General features: G+C 45.5%; 1 protein-coding gene across 1 annotated transcript in view; it reads right to left on the minus strand.

The window, feature by feature from the left end:
• Positions 1-505: 505 nt before the first annotated feature.
• Positions 506-27,970, minus strand: part of LOC126335682 (uncharacterized) — a 193,545-nt gene continuing 166,080 nt past the window's right edge. The window contains exons 8-10 of the mRNA XM_049999139.1: positions 20,746-22,025; positions 20,597-20,703; positions 506-539 (exon numbers count right to left, since the gene is read on the minus strand). Of these exons, the coding sequence (XP_049855096.1) occupies positions 506-539; positions 20,597-20,703; positions 20,746-22,025 (1,421 nt within the window). The remainder of the gene's footprint in view (positions 540-20,596; positions 20,704-20,745; positions 22,026-27,970) is intronic.

Below are 27,970 nucleotides of genomic sequence, written 5' to 3' on the forward strand. Positions count from 1 at the left end.
ATTTAGATTTCCTGTGATTCCCCTAAATCGCTTAAAGGAAACAGGAATTCAAAAACCGCTGAAATAACGAATTTTTCTTATTGTATGAAATTGTTCTCCAGTTCTTCCTGAAGAGAATGTGTTTGGTTTTTGTATATGAAATTTTGTGCATATTAATAGGAAAGAATCGTTTTCTAGGAACTGACCCGCGCTCTTCCGCCTGTTGTCAATTGTGTCTATCCCTGCTGCAGCATACTTTCTTTGTCTTTATTGTATTTATTATTTGAGCACTGCTTCGCAATATGTGCTAAGCAAGCTACGTAAGTTGTTTGGACTCTGCAACTCACCCCAACTGCCATCTAGAGGCTGCTTCCAAAAAGGGGAGGTCAGACTATCCAGTGTAATGTCCTCCCTGTCTGGAGACCTTGCAACCTACGTGCAGAAGTGGTCTTTTGTGCTAGCAGGTACGATTAGCGCCGTTGTAAGGTAGCTTCGAGATCCTGTAACGGACGAGCGTGTATGTCTCTCAGCTAAGCCAGGAGCCGCAGTTGGCCCGCTGCCTGTGCACGTTATAAAGTTTATTACAATAAACACTTATACCATATAACTTGTTCCGTCCAATTATTGCCAGGTGAAGCCTACTAATATCAAACATAGACCTTAATTTAAGGAAGAAATTTATGAGAATGTAGGTTTTGAAAACAGCTTTGTATGGCAGTGAAACATGGTCTTTGGGGAAACCGGACCAGAAGAAAATCGAAGCATCTGGGATGTTGTGCTACAGATGAATGTTGAAAATTATGTGGATTGATAAGGTAAGGAATGAGGAGGTCCTATGCAGAATCAGAGAGGAAAGAAATACGTGGAAAACATTGACAAGAAGAAGGGACAGGATGATAGGACATCTTTTAAGACATCAGGGAATGACTTCCATGTCACTAGAGGGAGCTGTAGAGGGCAAAAACTGTAGGGGAAGACAGAGATTGGAATACATCCCGCAAATAATTGAGGACGTAAGTGGCACGTGATAGTCTAAGATGAAGCGGTTGGCACAGGAAAGAGTGGTGGGCCACATCAAACCAGGCAGATGACTAAAATAAAAAAAAAGAAAGTGATTTCAGATAGTGTTTGATTTTATGTTGGATGGTTGGTTGATTTGGGGGAGGGGACGAAACAGCGAGGTCATCGGTTCCATTGGATTAGGGAAGGATCGGGAAGGTAGTTGGGCGTGCCCTTTCAAAGGAACCATCCCGGCGTCTGCTGAAGCGATTTAGGGAAAACACAGAAAACCTAAATCAGGATGGCTGGCCCCGAGTCTTTGTGTAAGTATCAATGAGATAATGTAGCTGCTGATGGACATAACCATCCTCTACCAATGTCCGTAGCACATGTTACAAAACATATCTATAGAAACTTAGCTAACAAAGGGAAACTTGCTTAATGCATCCACGGAGAACTCAGAATCCTAACGAAAGACTGAATAACCAGGTGTGAGCGCGCTTGTCTTAAACAAGTATCATGAACGCAGTGTTGTATCTCACTGATGGGTTAGCGAGCAAGTTGAAAGTTTTCAGACGTATGGGTATAGAACCTGCGGTGGAAATGGGGGATGTGATTCTAACAACTGACTAGCTGACGACGCGGGAGGCCGAGCAAAGGATACTACAATTGGCTAAAGAGGGCCTCCAAACCAAACTGGAGGATACAGAAACCTGCAACAGTGAAAACTGTGGACCTGACGAGTTTTGACTTTGAATGTAGGTTGAAAAGATCGTATCAAAAACATTAAATGTATTTTCCAGAAGTATGGAATTTTTAGGTTTAGGTACAATTTTCTCTGAAACTAATGTATTTATATCACTGAAACTTGGTACAGAGATTAATTACATTACTTTCATTAAAATTTGTCAGAATTATGCCAGTCGGATAAAGAATTGACAAGTATTTAGATATAATCTTTTTAAATACCAGTGTTTTAAGTTGTACATACTTTTTTGGAATTTCTAGCGTGATAACAATGCTACTAGCATATAAGTAATACACTTTGAAGAATATGTGGCATTCATTTATTTCGAACAAACAGTTTTTGAAAAAAAGTGTACCAACGTTAGTGTAGTCAATCATAGCAAGTTCTCTCACGATCAGGTCTCCTTAAGATTAATGTCGGGATTGTTTCTCCAAAAGGACATGGCTGACTTCTTTTCCCGTCCTTATCCATCCTGAACGTGTGTTTCGTCCCTCATTACCTCGTCGTCGACGGGATCTCCCTTTCTTTTGAATTTTGGAGAAACAGTGATACATTAACCAACTCTTCTTAGAACGTACGTTTCTGTAATTTGAACAGTAAGACAGTTTGTATGCACGAAGCCTCTCTTGTCTGTGCTAATAAGCATGCCAAACAAATGAGCAATAGTCAGGAATCGATCGAACGACTGTATTTGTGAACCACTTCTTTCTTTACGATTCTTCCAGAGGATCTCACCCTGGCGTCTGCTTTCCCTAGAGAGGGAAGAAGGAAGATTGACGTCCCGTCGACATCACGGTCCTTAGAGACGGAGTACAAGCTCGCATTATCTTAGACTTGGGGAAGGATATCGTCTGTGCCCTTCCAGCATCTGCCTTGAGCGATTTAGGAAAATCACTCCATTCCCTAAATTTGTGTTATGTGGTCATTGCGCTTTGAATTGCTCCTGGCGGATACTCTAATACCTTTTACTGTTGGTAGCCTGCTGCTTCTAGCAATTTATCGCCAACAGTAAAGTATCTCCTCGCTACTTTACACACAGTACGCTGCATTAATATACGTTAAGTTCAACTTCATTCTCTGCACCAATCTTCGAACCTCTGCGTTAGCTTAACAACAATGGAATAAGACGCGCTACATGAGAGTTCCGCTTACTACGCTTGTTACATACACACGTGACACATCGTCTTGTACTACACCTTAGCGTGATTAATTATCTTATGCATTACTTAGTGTCCTGGCGTCACTTTCATGTCTTCTTTTCGTGACTTACACAGTGCAATGATGTCGTCCTCTGTAAGTGGTAAGGCGACGCTAATGCTGCGAAATTTTATTTCAGCCTCACAGAATGGATAAATTGTACAGATAAACATTTATATTCAGAGTCTGCACTTTCTTTGTCGTTTGTCCTCTCACCTTTTCGCCACTAACATATCTACAGGCACACGAAACACACGCACATATGTACATAGTATCGTAACATGTTTATACATACTTAGTTTCTCTCCAAAACGTCATCAGGCGCATATTCTATCGTGTTTCAGCAGATATTTGCAGTTTCGTTTTTGTAAAGAGCAGCTTGAGTCGTGCCCATACAAACTGTGCTCATCATGTTTCATGAGAGCAGTGCCAAAGGAAACTGTCGGTTTGTTTCCTGATACAAACAAACCAGCGTGCCCATTCGAAGGAGCGGGCCAGGATTAGATTGCTGGGATGTGTTAACATGAAGAATAACAAGTACTCCAGCAGAGAGAGCGCCACGCCGGCCCGCGCCGACAGCTATCGCCTTTAAGCCACACTGCTCAGTTGCTGGTGGAGCACTCGTTAGTCTTCGACTAACCCATTAGCACATATCGATAAAACGAATGTCGCAGTAGACTAATTTCTGGACCTATCTATCGTACGCGCTTGTACCATTCCGCTTTAAAAATCGTTTTGTTTGTAAAGAGAAGCACTTTCTGTTTACACTGGGTGACGCGTGAAACATGTGATGAACAGCATCTGTTTGGGGTGACTGACTCCAGCTACACACCGCGAAAGCAGAAATTACAAATATCTGCTGAAACACTTGAGACATACAGGGTGTTACAAAAAGGTACAGCTAAACTTTCAGGAAACATTCCTCACACAGAAAGAAAGAAAATATGTTATGTGGACATGTGTCCGGAAACGCTTACTTTCCATGTTAGAACTCATTTTATTACTTCTCTTCAAATCACATTAGTCATGGAATGGAAACACACAGCAACAGAACGTACCAGCGTGACTTCAAACACTTTGTTACAGGATATGTTCAAAAAATCCTCCATTAGCGAGGATACATGCATCCACCCTCCGTCGCATGGAATCCCTGATGCGCTGATGCAGCCCTGGAGAATGGCGTATAGTATCACAGTTGTCCATAATCCGAGCACGACGAGTCTCTACATTTGGTACCGGGGTTGCGTAGACAAGATCTTTCAAATGCACCCATAAATGAAAGTCAAGAGGGTTGAGGTCAGGAGAGCGTGGAGGCCATGGAATTGGTCACCGAATCTGTTGTTGAGAAGCGTACGAACACTTCGACTGAAAGGTGCAGGAGCTCCATCGTGCATGAACCACATATTGTGTCGTACTTGTAAAGGCACATGTTCCAGCAGCACAGGTAGAGTACCCCGTATGAAATCATGGTGGTGAATCGAGGAAGTACAGTACATACTGATGAAACTAAAATGAGCTCTAACATGGAAATTAAGCGTTTCCGGACACATGTCCACATAACATCTTTTCTTTATTTGTGTTTGAGGAATATTTCCTGAAAGTTTGGCCATACCTTTTTGTAACACCCTGTATAAGTGTGTGTGTGTGTGTGTGTGTGTGTGTGTGTGTGTGTGTGTGTGTGTGTGTGTGTGTGCGCGCGCGCTTCCTTATGGTCGTCAGGCTATTGGTCCGGGGTTTCAACAGATAATTCTAATTTCGCTTTTGCAATGTGTAGCCGGAGTCAGCCCAAAGAAATACTGTTCATAACATGTTTCACGCGTTACCCAGCGTAAACAGAAACTGTCTGTTTGATTCTCTTTACAGACAAAACCATTTTTAAAGAGGAATTTTGCGAGTGCATTCGATACGCAATACGTCAATTATATATACATATGTACATATGTGATGACATCCTAAGTAGCACTAAGCGAAGTACAATTTATTGTAAGCTGCATGAGGAGCTAACTTCCATTAACTGTACATAATTCATTGTTAATTACATTGTTATTGGTACTGACACTGTTGACCCATTGTTTAAACGTTTTGATTCTTTGTAGCTCACTTACGGACGCCAGATCTTCAGGTAATCTGATGCTGCTCGATCCCAATGTTTAACCGGTTGAGCAATAGTGATTCTTTTCTCTGAACAATTGGCTGATCCAATTTGACATCCAAAAAAGTATATACGGTGTAGGATAATAAACAAATTAACTTCATCAGCGTGTCTGAATATGTGAAGCCAAAGTAAAACCCGTCCCTAAATTGAACAACACCAATATTAAGATTATGCAACGGCTGTTCGACGTACTGGTGTAGATTGTGTGATGCATACCGGAGTGTGTTCTATGAGTGCATTTACCACGACAGTTGCTGTGTTTAGCATACTGAGCTCACAACCCGTACTGTCATCCTGATTTCCCTAAAGCACTACAGGCAAATTCCGCGATGGTTTCTTTGAAAGGACACGGCTGACATCCTTCCCCATCCCTCCCTAATCCGAGCTTGTGCTCTGTCTCTAATGAGATCGATGTCGACGGACGTTAAATACACTCCTGGAAATGGAAAAAAGAACACATTGACCCCGGTGTGTCAGACCCACCATACTTGCTCCGGACACTGCGAGAGGGCTGTACAAGCAATGATCACACGCACGGCACAGCGGACACACCAGGAACTGCGGTGTTGGCCGTCGAATGGCGCTAGCTGCGCAGCATTTGTGCACCGCCGCCGTCAGTGTCAGCCAGTTTGCCGTGGCATACGGAGCTCCATCGCAGTCTTTAACACTGGTAGCATGCCGCGACAGCGTGGACGTGAACCGTATGTGCAGTTGACGGACTTTGAGCGAGGGCGTATAGTGGGCATGCGGGAGGCCGGGTGGACTTACCGCGGAATTGCTCTACACGTGGGGCGTGAGGTCTGCATAGTACATCGATGTTGTCGCCAGTGGTCGGCGGAAGGTGCACGTGCCCGTCGACCTGGGACCGGACCGCAGCGACGCACGGATGCACGCCAAGACCGTAGGATCCTACGCAGTGCCGTAGGGGACCGCACCGCCACTTCCCAGCAAATTAGGGACACTGTTGCTCCTGGGGTATCGGCGAGGACCATTCGCAACCATCTCCATGAAGCCGGGCTACGGTCCCGCACACCGTTAGGCCGTCTTCCGCTCACGCCCCAACATCGTGCACGGTACATCCAAACCGTCATCGAACCCATCGTTCTACCATTCCTAGACCGGCAAGGGAACTTGCTGTTCCAACAGGACAATGCACGTCCGCATGTATCCCGTGCCACCCAACGTGCTCTAAAAGGTGTAAGTCAACTACCCTGGCCAGCAAGATCTCCGGATCTGTCCCCCATTGAGCATGTTTGGGACTGGATGAAGCGTCGTCTCACGCGGTCTGCACATCCAGCACGAACGCTGGTCCAACTGAGGCGCCAGGTGGAAATGGCATGGCAAGCCGTTCCACAGGACTACATCCAGCATCTATACGATCGTCTCCATGGGAGAATAGCAGCCTGCATTGCTGCGAAAGGTGGATATACACTGTACTAGTGCCGACATTGTGCATGCTCTGTTGCCTGTGTGTATGTGCCTGTGGTTCTGTCAGTGTGATCATGTGATATATCTGACCCCAGGAATGTGTCAATAAAGTTTCCCCTTCCTGGGACAATGAATTCACGGTGTTCTTATTTCAATTTCCAGGAGCGTACTTATCTCCTCCTCCTACGACATGTCTACAAAGGTGTCGTCTTTAAGAAATGAAGAGCGTAGTATCCAAATGTCCCGACAGCACATTGTCCACAAAATGCCACCTAAACTGGACCCGTGCGGTTTAGAGACATGTAACTCATCCAGAACAGTGACTTTGTATGGATTTAAATGCAGACCTTTTAGACAACATTCTGAAACAATGACTACTTGTGAAATAATTTCTGCTTGTCGCATTCGTTTCGGATAGTTTTCTAATGGTATATTCGAAACCCAAATTTTCTGTGTGAGTCGGTTCACGGGTTGCCGAATGCCATGGCAAACCATCTCCAAAAGAATCATTCTTAGGTTAGTACCGTGCTGTTCAAACCAACTTCCGGGTTAATAAGAGCTTCACCATAATTTGTTTGCGCGTTTCACAGACATTATATTCCACAGACTAGCAAGTGTGCTGTTAGTACAGGGTGACAATTATTTAACTTCAAATGGCTGTGAGCACTATGGGACTTAACATCTGAGGTCATCAGTCCCCTGGAACTTAGAACTACTTAAACCTAACTAACCTAACGACAACACACACACCCATGCCCGAGGCAGGATTCGAACCTGCGACCGTAGCGATCGCGCGGTTCCAGACTGAAGCGCCTAGAACCGCTCGGCCACCAGCGGCCGGCTATTATTTAACTATATGAAAAAAGCGTGAATTAGTTACAGACTACGGCTTCCACACGCTTTATTCAACATGTAAAAGTCACTACAGATATTCAGATTTAGGGTACGAGATGTTCGATATGCCTATCATCATTGGTGATGATGTGGAGCAGACGAACAGCGAAATTCTGCCTGACCCGCTGAAGTGTCGGAACATCGATGCTGTAGATGACCTCCTGAATGGATGTTTACAGCTCAGCAATGGTTTTGGGGCTATTGCTGTTTACACCTTGTCTTTCATATAGCCCCACAAAAAAGAGTTTTCAGATCTGGAGAATATGGCGACCAATCGAGGCCCATGCCAGTCACCTCTAGGTACCCCAGAGCCAGAATGCGGTCCCCAAAGCGCTCCTCCAGGGCGTCAAACAATTCGATGGGGTCGAGCTTCGTCTTGCATGAACCACATCTTGTCGAAATCAGGGTCACTTTGGATAATGGAAGTCAAATCATCTGTTTTAACGTTCAAGTACAGTTCGGTAATCACCATGCCATCAACAAATACCGCACCGATTATTCCGTGATTGGACAGTGCACACCTCACAGGGTGGAGAGATTTCTCGATTGCGAAATACGGATTCTCATTCCCCCAAAAGCGCCAGTTTACTTATTGACGAACCCATTAAAATGAAAGAGGAATTCATCGCTAAACCAAACCATAATGCGTATGCTAATTCCGATCTACATCTACATCCATACTCCGCAAGCCACCTGACGGTGTGTGGCGGAGGGTACCCTGAGTACCTCTATCGGTTCTCCCATCTATTCCAGTCTCGTATTGTTCATGGAATGAAGGATTGTCGGTATGCCTCTGTGTGGGCTCTAATCTCTCTGATTTTATCCTCATGGTCTCTTCGCGAGATATACGTAGGAGGGAGCAATATATTGCTTGACTCATCGGTGAAGGTATGTTCTCGAAGCTTTAACAAAAGCCCGTACCGAGCTACTGAGCGTCTCTCCTGCAGAGTCTTCCACTGGAGTTTATCTATCATCTCCGTAACGCTTTCGCGATTACTAAATGATCCTGTAACGAAGCGCGCTGCTCTCTGTTGGATCTTCTCTATCTCTTCTATTAACCCTATCTGGTACGGATCCCGCATTGCTCAGCAGTATTCAAGCAGTGGGCGAACAAGCGTACTGTAACTTACTTCCTTTGCTACCGGATTGCATTTCATTAGGATTCTTCCAATGAATCTCAGTCTAGCATCTGCTTTACCTACGATCAACTTTATATGATCATTCCATTTGAAATCACTCCTAATGCGTACTCCCAGTTAATTTATGGAATTAACTGTTTCCAGTTGCTGACTGCTATATTGTAGCTAAAAGATATGGGATCTTTCTTTCTATGCATTCGCAGCACATTACACTTATCTATATTGAGATTCACTTGCCATTCCCTGCAAAAAGCCTCAGTGAACTTCCGATCTCATACACAAGGTGATTTATGGATATTGCGAATAGCAACGATCCTACGACACTCCCCTGCAGCACACCTGAAATCACTCTTACTTCGGAAGACTTCTCTCCATTGAGAATGACATGCTGCGTTCTGTTATCTAGGAACTCTTCAATCCAATCACACAATTGGTCTGATAGTCCATATGCTCTTACTTTCTTCATTAAACGAAGGTGGGGAACTGTATCAAACGCATTGCGGAAGTCAAGAAACACGGCATCTACCTGGGAACCCGTGTCTATGGTCCTCTGAGTCTCGTGCACGAATAGCGCGAGCTGGGTTTCACACTATCGTCTTTTTCGAAACCATGATGATTCCCACAGAATAGATTTCTAGTTTCCAGAAAAGTCATTATACTCGAACATAATACGTGTTCCAAAATTCTACAACTGATCGACGTTGGAGATATAGGTCTATAGTTCTGCACATCTGTTCGATGTACCTTCTTGAAAACGGGGATGACCTGTGCCCTTTTCCAATCTTTTGGAACACTACGCTCTTCTAGAGATGTACCGTACACCGCTGCAAGAAGGGGGACAAATTCCTTCACGTACTCTGTGTAAAATCGAACTGGTATCCCATTAGGCCAAGCGGCCTTTCCTCTTTTGAGGGATTTTAATTGTTTTTCTATACCTCTGTCATCTATTTCGGTATCTACCATTATGTCATCTGTGCGACGATCTAGAGAAGGAACTACAGTGCAACTTTGGAAAAAAGACGTTTAGTATTTCGGCCTTTAGTCTGTCATCCTCTGTTTCAGTACCATTTTGGTCACAGAGTGTCTGGACATTTTGTTTTGATCCACTTACCGCTTTGACATAAGACCAAAATTTCTTAGGATTTTCTGCCAAGTCAGTACATAGAACTTTACTTTCGAATTCATTGAACGCCTCTCGCATGGCCCTCCTCACATTACATTTCGCTCCGCGTAATTTTTGTTTGCCTGCAAGGCTTTGGCTATGTTTATGTTTTCTGTGAAGTTCCCTTTGCTTCCGCAGCAGTTTTCTAATGCGGTTGTTGTACCATGGTGGCTCTTTTCCATCTCTTACGATCTTGCTTGGCACGTACTCATCTAATGCATATTGTACGATGGTTTTGAACTTTGTCCACTGATCCTCAACACTATCTGTACTTGAGACAAAACTTTCGTGTTGAGCCGTCAGGTACTCTGAAATCTGCCTTTTGTCACTTTTCCTAAACAGAAAAACCTTCCTACCTTTTTTAATATATTTATTTACGGCTGAAATCATCTATACAGTAACCGCTTTATGATCACTGATTCTGTGCTCTACGTTAACTGTTTCAAATAGTTCGAGTCTGTTTGTCACCAGAAGGTCTAATATGTTATCGCCACGAGTAGGTTCTCTGATTAACTGCTCAAGGTAGTTTTCAGATAAAGCACTTAAAAAAATTTCACTGGATTCTTTGTCCCTGCCACCCGTTATGAACGTTTGAGTCCCCAAGTCTATATCCGGCAAATTAAACTCTCCACCCAGAACTATAACATGGTGGGGAAATCTAATCGAAATATTTTCCAAATTACCCTTCAGATGCTCAGCCACGCCGGCCGGAGTGGTCGTGCGGTTCTAGGCGCTACAGTCTGGAGCAGAGCGACCGCTACGGTCACAGGTTCGAATCCTGCCTCGGGCATGGATGTGTGTGATGTCCTTAGGTTAGTTAGGTTTAATTAGTTCTAAGTTCTAGGCGACCTCAGAAGTTAAGTCGCATAGTGCTCAGAGCCATTTGAACCATTTTTGCTCAGCCACAACAGCTGCTGAGCCATGGGGCCTATAGAGACATCCAATTACCGTGTCTGAGCCTGCTTTAACCGTGACCTTCACCCAAATTATTTTACATTTCGGATCTCCGTCAATTTCCTTCGATACTATTGCACTTCTTATCGCTATAAACACGCCTCCCCCTTCACTGACGAGCCTGTCTCTGCGGTATACATTTCAACCTGAGTTTAGAATTTCATTACTGTTTACATCTGGTTTCAGCCAACTTTCTGTCCCTAGTACTATGTGGGCATTGTGACCGTTTACTAATGAGAGCAGTTCTGGTCCTTTCTATAGACGCTCCTGCAGTTTACTATCACCACATTAATAGTGTTATTCCCTTTTGCATTTTGCATACTCCTATCTTGCCGCGTCTCAGGAGGCGTCTTGTCGGGCCTAGGGAGGGAATTCCCTAATCTAAAAAACCCACATGTGCACTCCACACGCACTCCGCTACCCTTGTAGCCGCTTCCAGCGTGTAGTGCAGGCCTGACCTATTCAGGGGGACCCTACATTTCTCCACCCGATAACGGAAGTCGAGAAATTTGCACCCCAGATCTCCGCAGAATCGTCTGAGCCTCTAGTTTAAGCCTTCTACTCGGCTCCAAACCAGAGGACCACTATCGGTTCTGGGAACTATACTACAGATAGTTAGCTCAGATTCCACCCCGCGAGCGAGGCTTTCCGCCTTCACCAATTCCGCCAACCGCCTGTACGAACTGAGGATGACCTCTGAACCCAGACGGCAGGAGTCATTGGTGCCGACATGAGCAACAATTTGCAGTCGGGTGCACCCAGTGCTCTACCGCCGCCGGCAGGGCCTCCTCCACATCTCGGATGAGACCCCCCGGTAAGCAGACAGAGTGAACACTGGCCTTCTTCCCCGACCTCTCCGCTGTTTCCCTAAAGGGCTCCATCACCCGCCTAACGTTGGAGTTCCCAATAACTAATAAACCCCTCCCCCCGTGTGTCTGCTCGGACCTTGCTGAAGGAGCGGCCACATGTCCACTCACAGGCAGAGCGGGCGATGCCACACGGCCAGCCTCCACATTTACTCTCCGCCTCGTGCGCCGCGAACGCCGCTGAACCCGCCACTCCCCTTGGGGAGAGGGTGGCCCAACCGCGCCCGGTATCCGCGAAGATGTCTCAACAGCAGGGACAGTGGGTGAAGCATGTAACACCTGGGGTGTACCTTGCGACGCACCAGACTCCCCACTGCCGCTACACTCCGAGGCAGCAGCCTGAAGACGGCTGACCGCGGCCATCAACACGCTCAGCTGTTCGCGAAGAGTGGCCAGCTCCTCTTGCGTCCGTACACAGCAGTCATACACCATATCCATCCTAAGGAATCAATTTACTGAAGAGACTTGATCAACTTTTAACTAGACTGCTAATTCACTAAAGGCGGCTGATTATTGACTAAACTGTGATAGCTAACCACTTCTTGTAGGAAACAATGAAAATAGCACTACCTGTCTCTGGACTGTATTCAAAACAAACACTAGCACTACTGGCACGGTGGTTGACTAAAGGGACTCTCTCTGACTGTATTCAAAACAAACACGAAATCTATGGAACACTATTAATTGCACTCGACAATTAAAGCTTCCTAAAAGCAAAAACACACGGAAGAAGAAGTGACAAGTAAGAAAAGTACAGTTAATACTTAAATTAACGTAGCTCGCTGCACAGCAGACGTGAAGCAGACGGCAGTTACGACGACACTACCCTTCGGCCAACCGTGCAGTTGTACGTCCAAACACAAACAATTCGGAAGTTATGACGATCTTATTGCATACAGTTCAATAACTGTTATCCTGTAACAACAGCGTACTGTCAAGGTGTCACAACACTGTATAAGAAAAGACTACATACTTCACTGGAATGATAAATAACTACTAAAAAACGTGACTGGTTGCAGTTTAATGTATTTACGATCAATTAACAGTCAGGGATTTTAAAATATATATAAAATATCTATAATGAATAGGCAGATGTTGTGACCGAGCGGTTCTAGGCGCTTCAGTCAGGAACCGCGAGACCGCTACGACCGCAGGTTCGAATCCTGCCTCGGGCATGGATGTATGTGATGTCCTTAGGTTAGTTAGGTTTAAGTATTTCTAAGTTCCAAGGGACTGATTAAGTCCCATATGCTCAGAGCCATTTGAACCATTTTATAATGGATAAGCTTTAACTACATAGTTCAGTTTCAAATCAGTGGTACCCGCATCTCATGGTCGTGGGGTAGCGTTCTCGCTTCCCACGCCCGGGTTCCCGGGTGCCTCGTGATGGCTGGGTGTTGTGTGATGTCCTTAGGTTAGTTAGGTTTAAGTAGTTCTAAGTTCTAGGGGAGTGATGATCATAGATGTTAAGTGCCATAGTGCTCAGAGCCACATCAGCGGTTTTCTTACCTTGTTGGTCGACTTTAATACATAATGTACTCTTCAGTGGATTCAAAATACAGAGTTTTTCTTCCTTATCTCTTGACATTTCATGATCGTAAGTTGACTCCCGAAAAGGGTGTAAGCTAATATTTGCATCGTGAATACAGTAGAGTGTAGCGTTAAACAAGACAAAATTACGTCACAAGCAAATATAGTTTGCAAAAACCCCGACAGAGGCGACACCAGAGGCGGTTAATAATATCGAACTACGCCACATAGCTGTCAAACAAACGCCACGTCCCATAGCGATTAATGATGTAATTGCTTTTGAAATAGCGTTTATTATCTGTTAATAATAACAAAGCGTCGCAATATCCCCGGTGGATGGGGTGTGTATTAACACCGTATCAGCCCTAATCAGTTAGTTTAATAGTCTATTTTTAAAGCTGTCTAACACAAAAGCTGTTGTATATTTTTTCTTTGGCAACGTTAAACTATTCACGAGGTGGTGATATGAGCTAAATCAGTGCTGTTAGCGAGGAGTAGTTACGCAACATGTTGCACTCTACCACACACGTACCGTGAAAATAACAATGATTCAAGCTGATAGGGATTCATATCGATAGAAGTACTTGCAGCTCATTATTCACGAATGGAACAGTAAAAGAGGGGAGGGGGGGAAGGGCGGCAGGAAGAATTAGAGATAGCGGAAGTATCCTCCGCTACACGCCATAATATGGCTTGCGAAGTGGAAATGTGGATTTGAGCCTATTTTTTAATCAATTATTTAGGAGAGATCGTCCTATGCGATGTGAGTTTTTGCATCTTTTCCTCCTGCTCCTCTTCTTCTTTTCCTGCTTCTTCTTCTTTGGCATTGTGTCCCTGTCCCTTAATTTTTTGTCATGTTATCCAGAATTTCAAGATATCTTCTTAGGCTACTTCTCCTCTTCGCAATTCTTCCTTCCATGTTACATCGTTGCCGCCACTTTCTTCGTAATACATATCTTTGCCAAGAAGCACTGCATTCCTTATCCTGTCACTTCATTTCAGTTTAAGTATTTTTCTTAACTACTGCATACAAAAAGTATTCAATTATATTTCCTTTACGTCTGGATGTCCATGATTCACTTCCATCCACTACACTCCACAGAAAACTTTTGTCGAGTATAAGTTACACCAAAATTAATTTTTCATCGAAAAAACTTTTTTTTTTACATTACCTAACGCTCTTTTAGCTGAAATAAATGAGCCTCCGCTATGTCTGCGTCGTGAATATCTGAGTGCGAAATTTTTACGCAAACGGTCGCAGTTAGAATAAGACCAGATTCTGGATGGTTGTATTTAAAGTGCACGTACTCAGGGAGGTTCAGTGTGGGCTATAATTACCGTATGGCAGAGAAACATGACAAATATGCTAATGCGTCAATGAGGAAGCGATTTACACTGGAGAAATATTGGTCCCAATTTTGGTCAGCAGGTGCAAATGTGGCGCTGCAGCATCTTGCCGTCGTCACCAGTGCTCATATTGAACAAATTGTGAGAGCGGCCGTTAGTAACAAAATCAATATTATCCCTTTCCGTTAATGGATTAAGAACGGGACGTGAGCACTAAAGGTCAAACAATTCAGAAAAATGTTGATTCTCACTTGTTTGACCTTTTCTGCTCACGTCCCAATCCTAATTCATTACATATGAAAACATTTCTATACGACTTTCTTGCATTCATATCGCCAGATTTGCCCCTGATGCCCAAAATTAGAACTGATTCTCTCGCAACGTTAATTGGTTCCGCTTTAACGCATTAGAATATGTACGAAGTTTCGCTGCCACGCTACACTGGACCTCTGTAAGTGCACTATAATTATAACCACCCGATATTACAAGACGTTTGTAATATACCTCCAGATATTGCCTCAATAAAAGTGTTCTTCCTCTTGCTGCCGCATGCATGGGTACTGGTCTATTTCTCAACTAAGCTTGCTGAACGATTATTCTGCTTTGAAGGAGACTAGCGTACCAATGTATTGGAACCACAACTTGTATTTGACCTGTACTTCGGCTGTGATTCTTCAGATAACTGCGTTTTGACGGAGTATCTCTGCAAACATCAAGACTCATCTACATCGACACTTCGAAGAATGAAGATGGAAGCGGTTGTGCTTTCTGGGATAGGAGCTATCATACTGGAATGGAGTTCAAGCTGTCTGAGGGATTCACGATTATGGCAGCCGAGATTTTGGCTATACTACGAGCTCTCCATTCCTCCGAGAAGCCTTTGCTCTATAACTTCGTTATCCTTACAGATCGTCCCTTGAACTATTAAGACATCTGCACAGCGGAAGATCCAGCCGACCAGTAGCATGTGACAACATGAGTCTGATGTTACAGACCACGAATAGGAATCAGGGAGTTTGCATGTGCTGGGCAAAAGCATAGTGGCATATCCGGCAACGAAACAGTTCATACTATCCGTTTATGCCGGAGCGAGGGGACACTTGCAATTACAAGCTACAGATCTTTTAAACGTTATCAAATTAATAATCAGAGAGAAGTTGAACACGAACTCGCAAGAGAATTTCAAATCAAACAAACTATACCCAATGACTCTAGTGCTGATTCCTAACGTCTGGCATGAGAAAGGTCGATGCTCCAGAAGACTCACGAACACTGTAACGCCCATCCCATTCCACCATGGCTGTTACAGGAAGCATCTACATCGTACTGGTCTGGTCGCGTCCTCGTTCTGCGACTGTAGTTAAGAAGAGGTTGTAAACCACATCTTTTTTTTTTTACTGAACGTATAGTTACATCATCTCCTAGAACATCTTGTCACTATCGGTTGCTGAGGACATATCGCCTTTTGCAGGTCAGCTTCTAATATGATTCTACTATTATTTTTTGTTCGTGTGCAGTGTATTGAATCCAATGTGTATGTTGCTTTTCAGTGTCTTAAACCTTGAATGTATGATGATGGCTGTGTGACAACTGCTTAAACGTCTGCTTAAACCCTTTTACTCATGGATATTCTACTTGTTATTTGGCCCATACAGTTTCTATTTCCTGTCATCAAACTTCCCAGCACTCCATCTTCAGGCCACAAGTGGCCCATCGGGACCATCCGACCGCCGTGTCATCCTCAACGAGGATGCGGATAGGAGGGGCGTGTGGTCAGCACACCGCTCTTCGGGTCGTTATGGTTTTCTTTGACCGGAGCCGCTACTATTCGGTCGAGTAGCTCCTCAATTGGCATCACGAGGCTGAGTGCAGCCCGAAAAATGGCAACAGCACATGGCAGCTGGATGGTCACCCATCCAAGTGCCGGCCACGCCCGACAGCGGTTAAGTACGGTGGTCTCACGGGAACCGGTGTATCCACTGCGGCAAGGCCGTTGCCCATCAAACTTCCCAAGTCTCCTTTTCCTGGCAAAATTTTGTTGTTGTCAAGGAAACGTTTAACAATGAATTACGTAAGTACAGTCAAATTAATTAAAGAATAACGTCAGCTTTGCCATTAAAGAATAACGTCAGCTTTGGTAATAAATACAGCCATTTATTACGACAGCCCACCAGCAGCTAATAGAGTATAGTAAAACAGAGTAAGTACCGGGTGATCAAAAAGTCAGTATAAATGTGAAAATTTAATAAATCACAGAATAATGTAGGAAGAGAGGCAAAAATTGACACACATTCTTGGAATGACATGGGGTTTTATTAGAACAAAAAGAAAAAAAAACAACAAAGTATTGCTAAAAGCGTGAAAGACCTCTTGCGCGCGTCGTTTGGTGATGATCGTGTGCTTAGCCGCCACTTTCGTCATGCTTGGCCTCCCAGGTCCCCAGACCTCAGTCGGTGAGATTATTGGCTTTGAGATTACCTGAAGTCGCAAGTGTACCGTGATCGATCGACATCTCTATGCATGCTGAAAGACTGCATCCGACGGCAATGCCCCACCATAACTCTGGACATACTTTACAGTGCTATTCACAACATTATTCCTCGACTACAGCTATTGCTGAGGAATGATGGTGGACATATTGAGCATTTCCTGTAGAGAACATCATCTTTGCTTTGTCTTGCTGTGTTAAGGTAATTTTTGCTATTCTGAGCAGATGAAGCGGAATATGTCGGACATTTTCTGAACTTTTGTATTTTTTTGGTTCTAATAAAACCCCATGTCATTCCAAGCATGTGTGCCAATTTGTACCTCTCTATCTACATTATTCCGCGACTTATTAAGTTTTCAAATTTATACTGACTTTTTGATCACCCGGTATATTCATGTTGCAGTTCGATGTAGCGGTCAGATGGTTATCCAGTAACAGTAAAAAAGGTAAAGAGCAGTTTTGGGTTATTGCAGGTAACGACTGAGGGCCACGACGCGACACATTCTATGTTTCGTCGAAATAATCAGCAAATCACTTTTAATAAGCAGCATTTGAATTTGTAAGCGAAGATTGAACTTATTATTATTATTGAGAAAGAGAATTAATTTCAAAGGGAATATTTCATTTGTTATTATTAAGCAAGAGATAGACATCCCCAGGGAAGGTTTCATAGGTTATTGTAGAAGGGAAGTTTGCGTAACAAAAAAGATATAGAGGAGACGGGAAGGTTTCAACATTTAAGAAAAATAAACGGAAAACTGTACCAGCAGTCTGATGGCTTCTCATCTCTATCAATTCTTTGGAAAAAAAGCTGTTTAACCATGTCTCAGCCGCTTCACTAGGTATCCTTTCTTACACAAGATACGTTGATGATATTCTAGTCATCTATAACGGACCGCTATAACGCCGATAAAACTGATCATATATTTAAACTTTTTAACGACCTCCATGAAAAGATTTCTTTCACTATTGAACTCGAAAACGAAAACCGCCAATTACATTATTTAGACTTGACGCTTACAATAGAAGACAATAACATCACTTACAATATTTTTCAAAAAGAAACGTATACTGACCAAATCGTGCCAGCTTCCTCTTTTCATCCACAGTCTCAAAAAATTTCCTTTTTTCACTCTGCCGTCCACCGAGACACATCTATACCACTTTCAACAGAAAAGTTTAATGAGGAGATTAATTTACTTAAAACCACAGCAGTCAATAATGAATATACGCCTAACGTAGTAGACGACATCCTAAAAAAGGAAACTGCAACAACTACCACGCTCAACACCTCATACACTGAAATTAACCCAAAAAAAAGTTTTCCTATCAGATTCAGCGCATGTATCACAACAAATACAACTGCAATGTTGCCTTCTCTACTAATAATAATCTAAAGAGAAACTTCATTCATAATTTGAAATCCATTCGCTCCGCTACAGAAAGTTCTGGCGTTTATAAGATCATCTGCGATAACCTCTCCTCCTATTATACAAGGGCAAACTGGAAGTGCTTTCACCATCAGATGGAAAGAACATCTTTTGAGAAGAACGGCACGACTCCCCTAAATTCATCCTTTGCCGATCATCTCTTTATTACTGGACACGTGCCTAAAGCCATAGGCGATAACAATATTCTGCGTAGGTTAGATGTTTTAGAGGAATTGGAGATTTTCAAACATCTCTCTCGTCATGATGGCCTCATTCTCAACGAACAGCTGCAGCTGCGAAAGAAAAATGTTTTCGAATATATAAAGCCATTGCTTGATCTTTGATTCAGATTTCCTCATGCAGTTTACCGAAATGTTGTTTTCCTGTTACATCTTTGCTGTTTTCTTGTATGTCATAACTAACGGTTTTTTACGTTACAAAATGTATCTCTGTTTAAAGCAGATAAATATGTAACTTCATCCTATTATCATTAGTGCTTACGTTATGCCTGAATCAGCTGCATCACAATCTCATGTCTCTAATTTTGAATGTACAGTAGCCTAATTGTTTCTGCGGCTACTAGATGGCGCTCGTAGCAACACCATGTTTACTTGCCCACACTTTCTAACGTGGGCACCTCAGTCTTGTTGCAATCCTTGTTCACTAATGTACGAGCAGCCCTTAGCGGCTCGCCATCTTACTTACAACTATTCATGACGTCGCCTTTCCGGCTTACAAGGAGACGACACGACCGTGGGGTCGTCGATTTGTCCGAAATTTTGTGTGGTGAAAGAGGACATCTAACATCTCACGTGGTTAAAATATTAGGGCGCACTACCCGGAAAATGCCGGGAAAAATCGATCCAAAGTTTCTTAGGTCCCTTATGAGTATAAAATGTTAGTCTATTGCCGAGCCACCGTCTGGCATAGATGTTTAGGCCTCGGAGTCTTATGCCAGAGGTCTCGGGTTCGATTAATCCTGCGGTACTTTTTTTTATCTGTTTCATTTTCTTTTTTTATTCGACCATTTATTCAGAAAGTTTCCCAAACCTACATTATCTTTAACGAATTAGTTACATTATTGAATAAAAATTATTTTCTTTTTGTCCAACAACACAATTCATGGTGGTGGGTTTTCCATTTTTAATTGTAAATTATACGAGGGGAAACATTGGGTATTTAATCAGAATAACAAACTCGATTGGGAAACATTTAATTTTTATGCGTATAATAATTATAAACGAGAACCGCAGTGGTAATTATCGTAAAAACAAACACAGCAATAATTTTTGCGACGTCTTACGCAACATATAAACGCGGATTTTTTTTTCAATCACAGGGCGTTTTCAATAAATCTGTACAAAAACATGCCTCATTAACATTTACGTAAATGTTTTGTGTGTCTGATCATTTTGAGGCAAACCAGGAATATTCAATCAAGTCTCGATATATTGGTAATGATAATTGACGGTGAATTATACAATGAATTTTTATACAATCTTCCGGGGAATTAATTTCACGATTCTTCTGTAACAAAGCGCTGCAATTTTGCAAGCAACAGAAGGAAAAAAAAGTGCTGGAGGAGGAATCGAACCCGAGACCTGTGGCGTAAGACTCCGAGGCCTAAACATCTCTCTCTCTCTCTCTTTATTTATCTCATTTTGTTCGTTTACGTTCTTTGTATTTGCTCGTTGCTGACGTCGAAAGACACCCTTTTTAGGTTCGTCGATGATCTATTAACTCGGACTTTTATTACAGAGGGCAGGTAACTCTCTGACCGAACACGCTGAGCTATCGTGCCGGCTAAACATCTAGGCCAGACGGCGGCTCGGCAATGGACTAACATTTTATACTCATAAGGCAGCTAAGGAACTTTGGATTGATTTTTCCCGAGATTTTCCGAGTACTGCGTCCTAATATTTTAACGACTTGAGGCGTAAGGGGTCCCCTTTCACCACACAAAATTTCGGACAAATCCCCGACCCCACGGTCGTGCCGTCTCGTTGTTGGATCTTTATTAATATGTGAATTGTAAGTATTGCATCTTTTTCCAATCAGTACGAACTTTAATTTTATTAGTGTATTATATACTTAATATGTTTTAGAACAGTTAGTCTAATTCTGAAGACGACGCTCGTAGTAGCGTCGAAACCTGGTCAATTTTGACTTAGTATTTGTGAGCGAGGGCTTATTTGTTTTAATTTTTAGGAAAAATAAGAAGCAGGTGGTGGTAGAACTGCAAAACTGGACAATGACGGCGGAAGAACGGAGCAGGCTTACCTGTGCTTGGCCGGCTTGAGCCCGTAGCGCTCGGAGAGGAAGGACTTGGGCAGCGACAGCGACCGCTGCTGGGCGTCGAGCGCCCTCTGCGGGCCGCCGTCGTCGTCCTCGTCGTCTTCGTCGTAGCGGCCGGCGGCGCGGTGGTGGGCCTGCGTGGGCGCGCTGCCCGGCCGCGACACGGGGGCTTCGCGCTCGGCGCTGCCACTGCCGGCGGAGCCCGAGCCCAGGAAGCGGCCGCTGCCGGCGCTGCCCAGCGGCGTCGACGCGCCGGAGCTCTTGTGCGTGCGCGGGGACTTGGTGACGGTGCGGTCCGACGTCGTCACCCACACGTCGCTCGACGACGACGACGCGGACGACGAGGACGAGCCGCCGCCGCCCTTGTTGGACGGCGACCGGCTGGCGCCGGGCACCGACACGGGCGACGTCTTGGTGCTGCCGCGCTGGTGGTGCTCCAGCGGCAGCGCGTCCAGGTCCAGCGAGAGCCCGCCGTTGCCGCGCAGCGCCTTCAGCGCCTTCTGCTGCTGCTGGGGCGAGTGCTGCGGCGGGGTCGGCGGCCCGACCGCGTCCACCGTCTTGGGCCGCTCGCCGAGCAGCGCCGAGCGGCGGTGCTGCTGCTTGTCCAGCCCGTTGCTGGCGCGCCACTTGCCGAACCGCTTGAGGTCGTCGCCGGCGTCGGCGGCCAGCGCGGCCGTGGCCGCCGCGGCGCCGTCCAGCACGCTCTGGATCTTGCGCGTCAGGGCGTCGTACTCCTCCAGCCGGTCCAGCGACGGCGGCGACGAGCGCGCGCCCGCCCCGTTGGAGCGCCGCGACGCGGGAGGCGCCGACCCGGCCGGCGCCGCCTTCTCGTCGGGAGCGTCGTGGTGCGCCCGTCGCCCGGCGCCGTTGCGACTCCTGGACGCGGCCGAGGAGGCGGAGGAGGACGGGTAGCTCTGCGAGGCGCGCATCGACAGCCCTCCGTTCCCGCCCGCGGACGGCGGCAGCTTGGCCGCCGACGAGGAGGGCGACGGCGTCGACGATTTGGTGGGCGGGTAGAGCGAGTCGCGGTGCGCGCAGTGCGGCCAGAAGTCGCACGTGTCGGGGTTGCACGGGTTGGCGTCGGCCGCCGAGGTGGGCGTGGTGACGCCGCGCTGCAGGCTGCGCCGCGGCCGCTGCACGTACTGCGGCGGCGGCGCCGGCACCTGCTGGTGGTGGTGCAGGTGCGAGCCGTCGTGGTGGTTCGCCTTGCGCACCACGAACACGTTGAAGGGGCGGCCGTTGTCCTTGCGGCGCGCCGGCTCGTCCGGCTGGTCGGACGAGTGGTAGCGCTGCGCCAGCAGGGCCCTGGCCGCGGCGCGGCTGCGCGTCCCGTACAGGTACTCCGTGACGGCGCGGGCCTCCTCCGCCACCGCCTCCCAGTCGTCGTAGCGACAGTCCTCAGACTGTGCCTTACCTGCGATTAAAACCATAGTTCCAAGCAACTGTCAACAGCATCGATGTACTCGGATGAGCCAAAACAGTGTGACAACATTACGACAACATTGACCTGGTACCTTGTGCCACAGAATTTGAATCCACGCCAGACGTCACGGACGTCGAAGACCCCTAGAGGTCTCTGCACCATCGCGCCGTAAGCTGTGGCGGCGCGCGCTTCCTGGCCCGCTTTTAGTGTGAGCGCGCCACAGTTGAACACGTGGTTGTAGCGGCCAATAACGGCGCCCCCGATAGAGTACTTAAGCGCCTGTCTATCGCTCAGCCAGCCCTCCAAATTATATAAGTCCCTCCAGATCCTTGAGCGTCATCCTGTACACCCCCTGCAAACTCGATCCTCCTCACCCGCTTGTCTCGCCCATCCTCTCCCGCCGCCGCCCGCTGCCGCGCCTGTATTCCTTCCCACGTCCCACCCGGTCTCCATCTCTCTACCCTCCTTACCCTCCCCCAAGGTGGCTTCCGCCAGCTCCCCCTCCCTGATGATGTCCTCCTTCCCTCCATAAACCCCTCCTACCAACTTTCATCTTCCTGTCTCTGTTCCTTTGGGCACCCTCCCTCCCTCCTCCCTTTCTCCCCACTCCTCCTCTGGGCTTCCCCTCCCCTTTCCCTCTACTCCTCCTCCCATCTCCTCAGCCATTGACGTCTTCGTTCTCCCCTCTCCACCCCCCACCCCCCCGCCCTTCTTCCCCTCTTGGCAGGTCCCCGGACTCGCACACGCTACAGGGACGTTCGCGCGCCGGAGATCATCGCCATCAGTGTCTCGTGTGTGCCGTCGTGTTTAGTGTTCAGTGATCACCGTCGCACTCCGTCGTTCACCTGTGCCGTCGTCATCTTCAGTGTTTGTGTATCGTATCAACAGTTTCAAGTCTGGATTCCCGTCGAGTGTGAATGGCTCCGTTTTGTCTTTCTGTGTCAACTGTTTTCTTGCCCACCGTTCTGTAACCTATGTATAATCTTTCTGTATTTCCTCATTGTGTATCCTCTGGCTGAAGAGCAGCATAGATCGCTGCTGACAGCTTGCCTCTTGTACAGGTTTTAAAATTACAATAAAGAAAAAAAAACTTGAGCGTCATGCACTCCGCCTCACCTTCCGTATAAGCCTCCTGTCCCCCACGCGAATCCTCTACGATCTCATTCCTTTCCTCCATCTGCTCCTATTCCTCGAACATATCCGCATCCTCTATACCTCCCGCCGCCTCGATGCCCCTCACCCTCTCCTCTCCCATCCTTGCCCCCTGCCACATCTTCACTGTTGTGTCCCCACTACCCTCTATCTCTACACCCTTCATCTCCTTCCCCGAGGTGGCTTCCATCAACTTCCCCTCCCGGATGATGCCCTCTCACCCTCCGTTTATCCCTCCTATCAATTCTCATCCTCACTCCCCCTTCTTTCCTCTGTCCTTTTCCTGGGCTCCCTCTGCCCCCTTCCATCCTCTTTTTTCCCCACCTTCCCCCTCTCTGTCCCATTCTCTCCCCCAAGTCCTTTTGCATTTCCCTCCTCTGCCTTTTTCCCATTCCCTCTCGTGGCTGCCCGTCCCCCCTCCCCCCCTATGAGTCCTCTACCTCCTTCGGTTCACCCCCCCCTTTCGTTTTTCTTCTCCTCCCTCATTGTTTTCCCCCTCATCTGTCCAGGTCCCACCCCCTCCCCACCCATTCTGCCCTTGCCTATGGTGTTTCATCTTTGTGCCGAAATTTTAGTGCAGTGTTTACAGTGAGTCTTCAGTGTTGAATGTCTTTTCCGAAGTGTTGCAAACGGAAATCATACTGTCGCTGGGTGTGATTTTTATATCTCTTGCGAACCGAAACCAGACTGTCGCCATGTTTTTTAGTTGTCTGTCTACCATTTTACCAGTCTGCTTCCTGTGTATTTTATTAGCATTGCCAACCCTTTGTTTTATGTTTGAACTTTCCACAATTTTCCGCGGTTTTACAATTTAAGTCACCGTTTTATCGCCTGCTTTTATTGTTTATTGTTTATTGTTCCCCCATTAGGGGGGAATCGAAATTCAATAAAGGAAAAAAAGAAAAAAAAAAGCTCAGCCAGCCAGTCTAATCTCGCGTACGTCCGTGGACACCTCGCCTCGCGTTAGACAGCTTACATACTTGTTCTGTGTACGAGTGGGCGTGTTTTTATTGGGTTTCCTGGTGACTCCGTTGTTGGATCTTGTTGTTGTTCGTTCTGCCCTTTGTTGGTCGTGTCCGTCCTCTCCCATTGTGTTGATTGTGTTGTTGTTCGCGGGCCTCTCCGCGGGTCCCGCCGCGATTTCCGTCATTTCAACCCCGCGACCGTTCCGGTTGCAGTTACAACAAATACGACCACTTAGTTAAAAGTGTCTTGATTTACTTTTGGAATAAAATTCAATAGTCAATCTGCATGCTATGGTTTCGGCAAGTACTTGACAGGTTTCTAGAGGTTTGTGGCACCAGATTTCTATCGACTGTTCCCACATTTCGCCTAATTTACGGGCGGTTGGTTCGTGGCCGCAGAGCTGGCCCCAGTTAGCGCCCCATTTGGGTTTCATCGGATTCGAATAAGCCGAATTTGTTGGCCGTGACACCAACGTGATTTCAACTATCATGCTCCTGAAACCATTGCAGCACGATTCTGGCCTTGGACAGTTATCCTGTTGGAAGATCCCATCACTATTGAGGAAGACATCAACTATAACGTTCACATAGTCACAGCTGTCATGGTGCCTTCCATTAATACCGCAGGTCCCATGGAAGCCCAAGTGAATGTCCCCCATAACATAACACTCCTTCCACTAGGTGCATCCATGGCGCGCTGCATGTTTCGAGGTACCACTCGTCTGAATGACGGTATATCTGTACCCAACCATCGAATTGGCTTAACCATGAACGGGATTCATCCGAACAGGCGACACGATTCCACTGATCCGCGGTCCAATCACGATGATTCAGTGCCCACGTAGTCGTAATTGACGATATTGTAGTCAACGTAAGAACACGCTAGAATGTACACTGTTGTCAGATCTGCCGCAGATGGCCTCCTATCCTGCTTTAGTGAGCGGGCAAGCCTCCGATCCCTGTTTTCTGCGATGAGGTATGGACTTCCATTCTTGTCGCCTGCTCGTGGTTTCAGCGTTCTTCAGCCACTTTCCATACATGCTTACGACAGCAGCACGCTAACAGATGACCAGCTTCGCCGTTTCCAGGCACTGGGCCACAACAATATGACTTATTGTTAAAATTCATGGTGAAATCTTCAGCTGACATAATCCTCAGGAAATTTATATCATAATCTGAACAAAAGTTATGCGAGCGAAGCTTGATAATGGTCATTGACCGAAACTAGTTAATTGTGCAAAATAAACGACAGCTGAAGATTTCACCATCAATTTTTAACAATTATTTAGTGGCTGCATATCACCACCTGCAAACATACATAATCTGCAATATGTCAAAGTCGCTTTAAGTCGGCGGATTTCCTCATTTGCGCCACTTAGTGTCACTAGAATAATTCCCTCTTCGTCTCTTCTCCTCACATATACTTCCATTATCGGTGCAGGTGCTCAAAAAAAAAAAAACAAAAAAAAAAGTTCAAATGGCTCTGAGCATTATGGGACTTAACATCTACGGTCATCAGTCCCCTAGAACTTAGAACTACTTAAACCTAACTAACCTAAGGACATCACACAACACCCAATCATCACGATGCAGAGAGAATCCCTGACCCCGCCGGGAATCGAACCCGGGAACCCGGGCGTGCGCGTCAGGTGCCTTCACCGCCACGAGGCAGAATACAACCTCGCGGTGTGCGGTGGTCATCATGCCTTCGCTCATCAGTGTATAATATCTCCGTTAGCTCGAATTCACTTAAGACAAACTCACCCCTAATGTGAAAAAAAATATTGGACCCGGCAGATACAAGTTTATTCTTATGGGAAGTTTTATCGATTAACACGAATTTCGATTAAAGTCAGTAACGAACTCTTTTTCAGTTCCTAAAATTCATTGTAACACAAGCTTCAGATGTTACAATATTTTTAATTGTTAATTTTGTTCCGAAATGAATGCAAGATATTTAAAGACTCGTTTCTTACGTATTGTAGATCGGCAGCCGGGTTATCACCCCAACAATTAGCGTGTACGGTATATGTAAATAAATTCTGTAATGTGTGCATTAATATTTAGAAAAGTATTCGATGCCAGGTGTTCTTTTAGTCGTAGACAAATCTAGTCTAGATACTGAATGAAAATCTGCAAACGGAGGCACGCGAAACATGGCAAAGACGAAACAGACAGCTCTAAATGGACAGGTAAAGCTTATGATTCTAGATGAAGTGGATAGTGGTACAAAGAAAACAGCAATTGAAGAGCTGGTTGGAATTCCCAAATTTACTTTATTTTCGATAATTCAGAATTGAGAAAAAATCAATGAAAGATATTTTTGACAGCATTTTCCTTGGAGAACAGCGGTTATTCTTAATACGCTAAGGCGAATATAAACAGTCTCGACCGCAAGAAAACTTTAATTTTGTAAGATGCTGCAGTGCCTGTGTTATTCTGATTACGATGCAATGTTCCTTTGGACGTGCATGCATGTCCAAAGGAACAGGCACTGCGGCGACCGCAGCCATTACGAAACACATCAAATGAATTCGCCATTGCGAATAAGTTGATGGTAGTTCTTATTCGCAATTGCGAATTCATTTCGTGTGCTTTATTTTTGTAGTTACCGTTTTCGGTTAGTTACTGACCATCTTCATACCTCATACTAAATTATGGACACAGAATTGATTAACAGGGACGTGTGCAAATAGTAGTAACATCTGAAATATATCTTATATAACAAATAATAAAAGAAGAAATTATACCCGTAGACAGTAGTGGTGAATGGAGAAGGCGTTACGAACTCCACGACCGTCAATTTCTAAGTAGGGCAATGCAGCTGTTGCATAAGTACTCGATGCTCCGTCCATTGCACACCGAATTATATCAGCGATAGTTTATCAGTCATACAGGACGTAAAACAATTGTTATATATATATATATATATATATATATATATATATATATATATATATATATATAGGGTGTTTCAAAAATGACCTGTATATTTGAAACGGCAATACAAACTAAACGAGCAGCGATAGAAATACACCGTTTTTTGCAATATGCTTGGGACAATAGTACATTTTCATGCAGACAAATTTTCGAAATTACAGTAGTTACAATTGTCAACAACAGATGGCGCTGCGGTCTGGGACACTCATATAGTAAGATATTTTCCACATATCCACCATGCGTAGCAATAATATGGCGTAGTCTCTGAATGAAATTACCCGACACCTTTGACATCGTGTCTGGCGGAATGGCATCACATGCAGATGAGATGTACTGCTTCAGCTGTTCAATTGTTTCTGGATTCTGGCGGTACACCTGGTCTTTCAAGTCACAGGGGTTCATGTCTGGCGAATAGGGAGGCCAATCCACGCCGCCTCCTGTATGTTTCGGATAGCCCAAAGCGACTGCTACGGTAGCAGGTTCGAATCCTGCCTCGGGCATGGATGCGTGTGTGATGTCCTTAGGTTAGTTAGGTTTAAGTACTTCTACGTTCTAGGGGACTGATGACCACAGTAGTTAAGTCCCATAGTGCTCAGAGCCATATATGATAGCCCAAAGCAATCACACGATCATCGAAATATTCATTCAGGAAATTAAAGACGTCGGCCGTGCGATGTGGCCGGGCACCATCTTGCATAAACCACGAGGTGTTCGCAGTGTCGTCTAAGGCAGTTTGTACCGCCACAAATTCACGAAGAATGTCCAGATAGCGTGATGTAGTAATCGTTTCGGATCTGAAAAATCGGCCAATGATTCCTTTGGTAGAAATGGCGGCCCAGACCAGTACATTTTGAGGATGCAGGGACGATGGGACTGCAA

This window comes from Schistocerca gregaria, chromosome 2 (genome assembly GCF_023897955.1).
Source record: "Schistocerca gregaria isolate iqSchGreg1 chromosome 2, iqSchGreg1.2, whole genome shotgun sequence".
Lineage (NCBI taxonomy): Eukaryota > Metazoa > Arthropoda > Insecta > Orthoptera > Acrididae > Schistocerca > Schistocerca gregaria.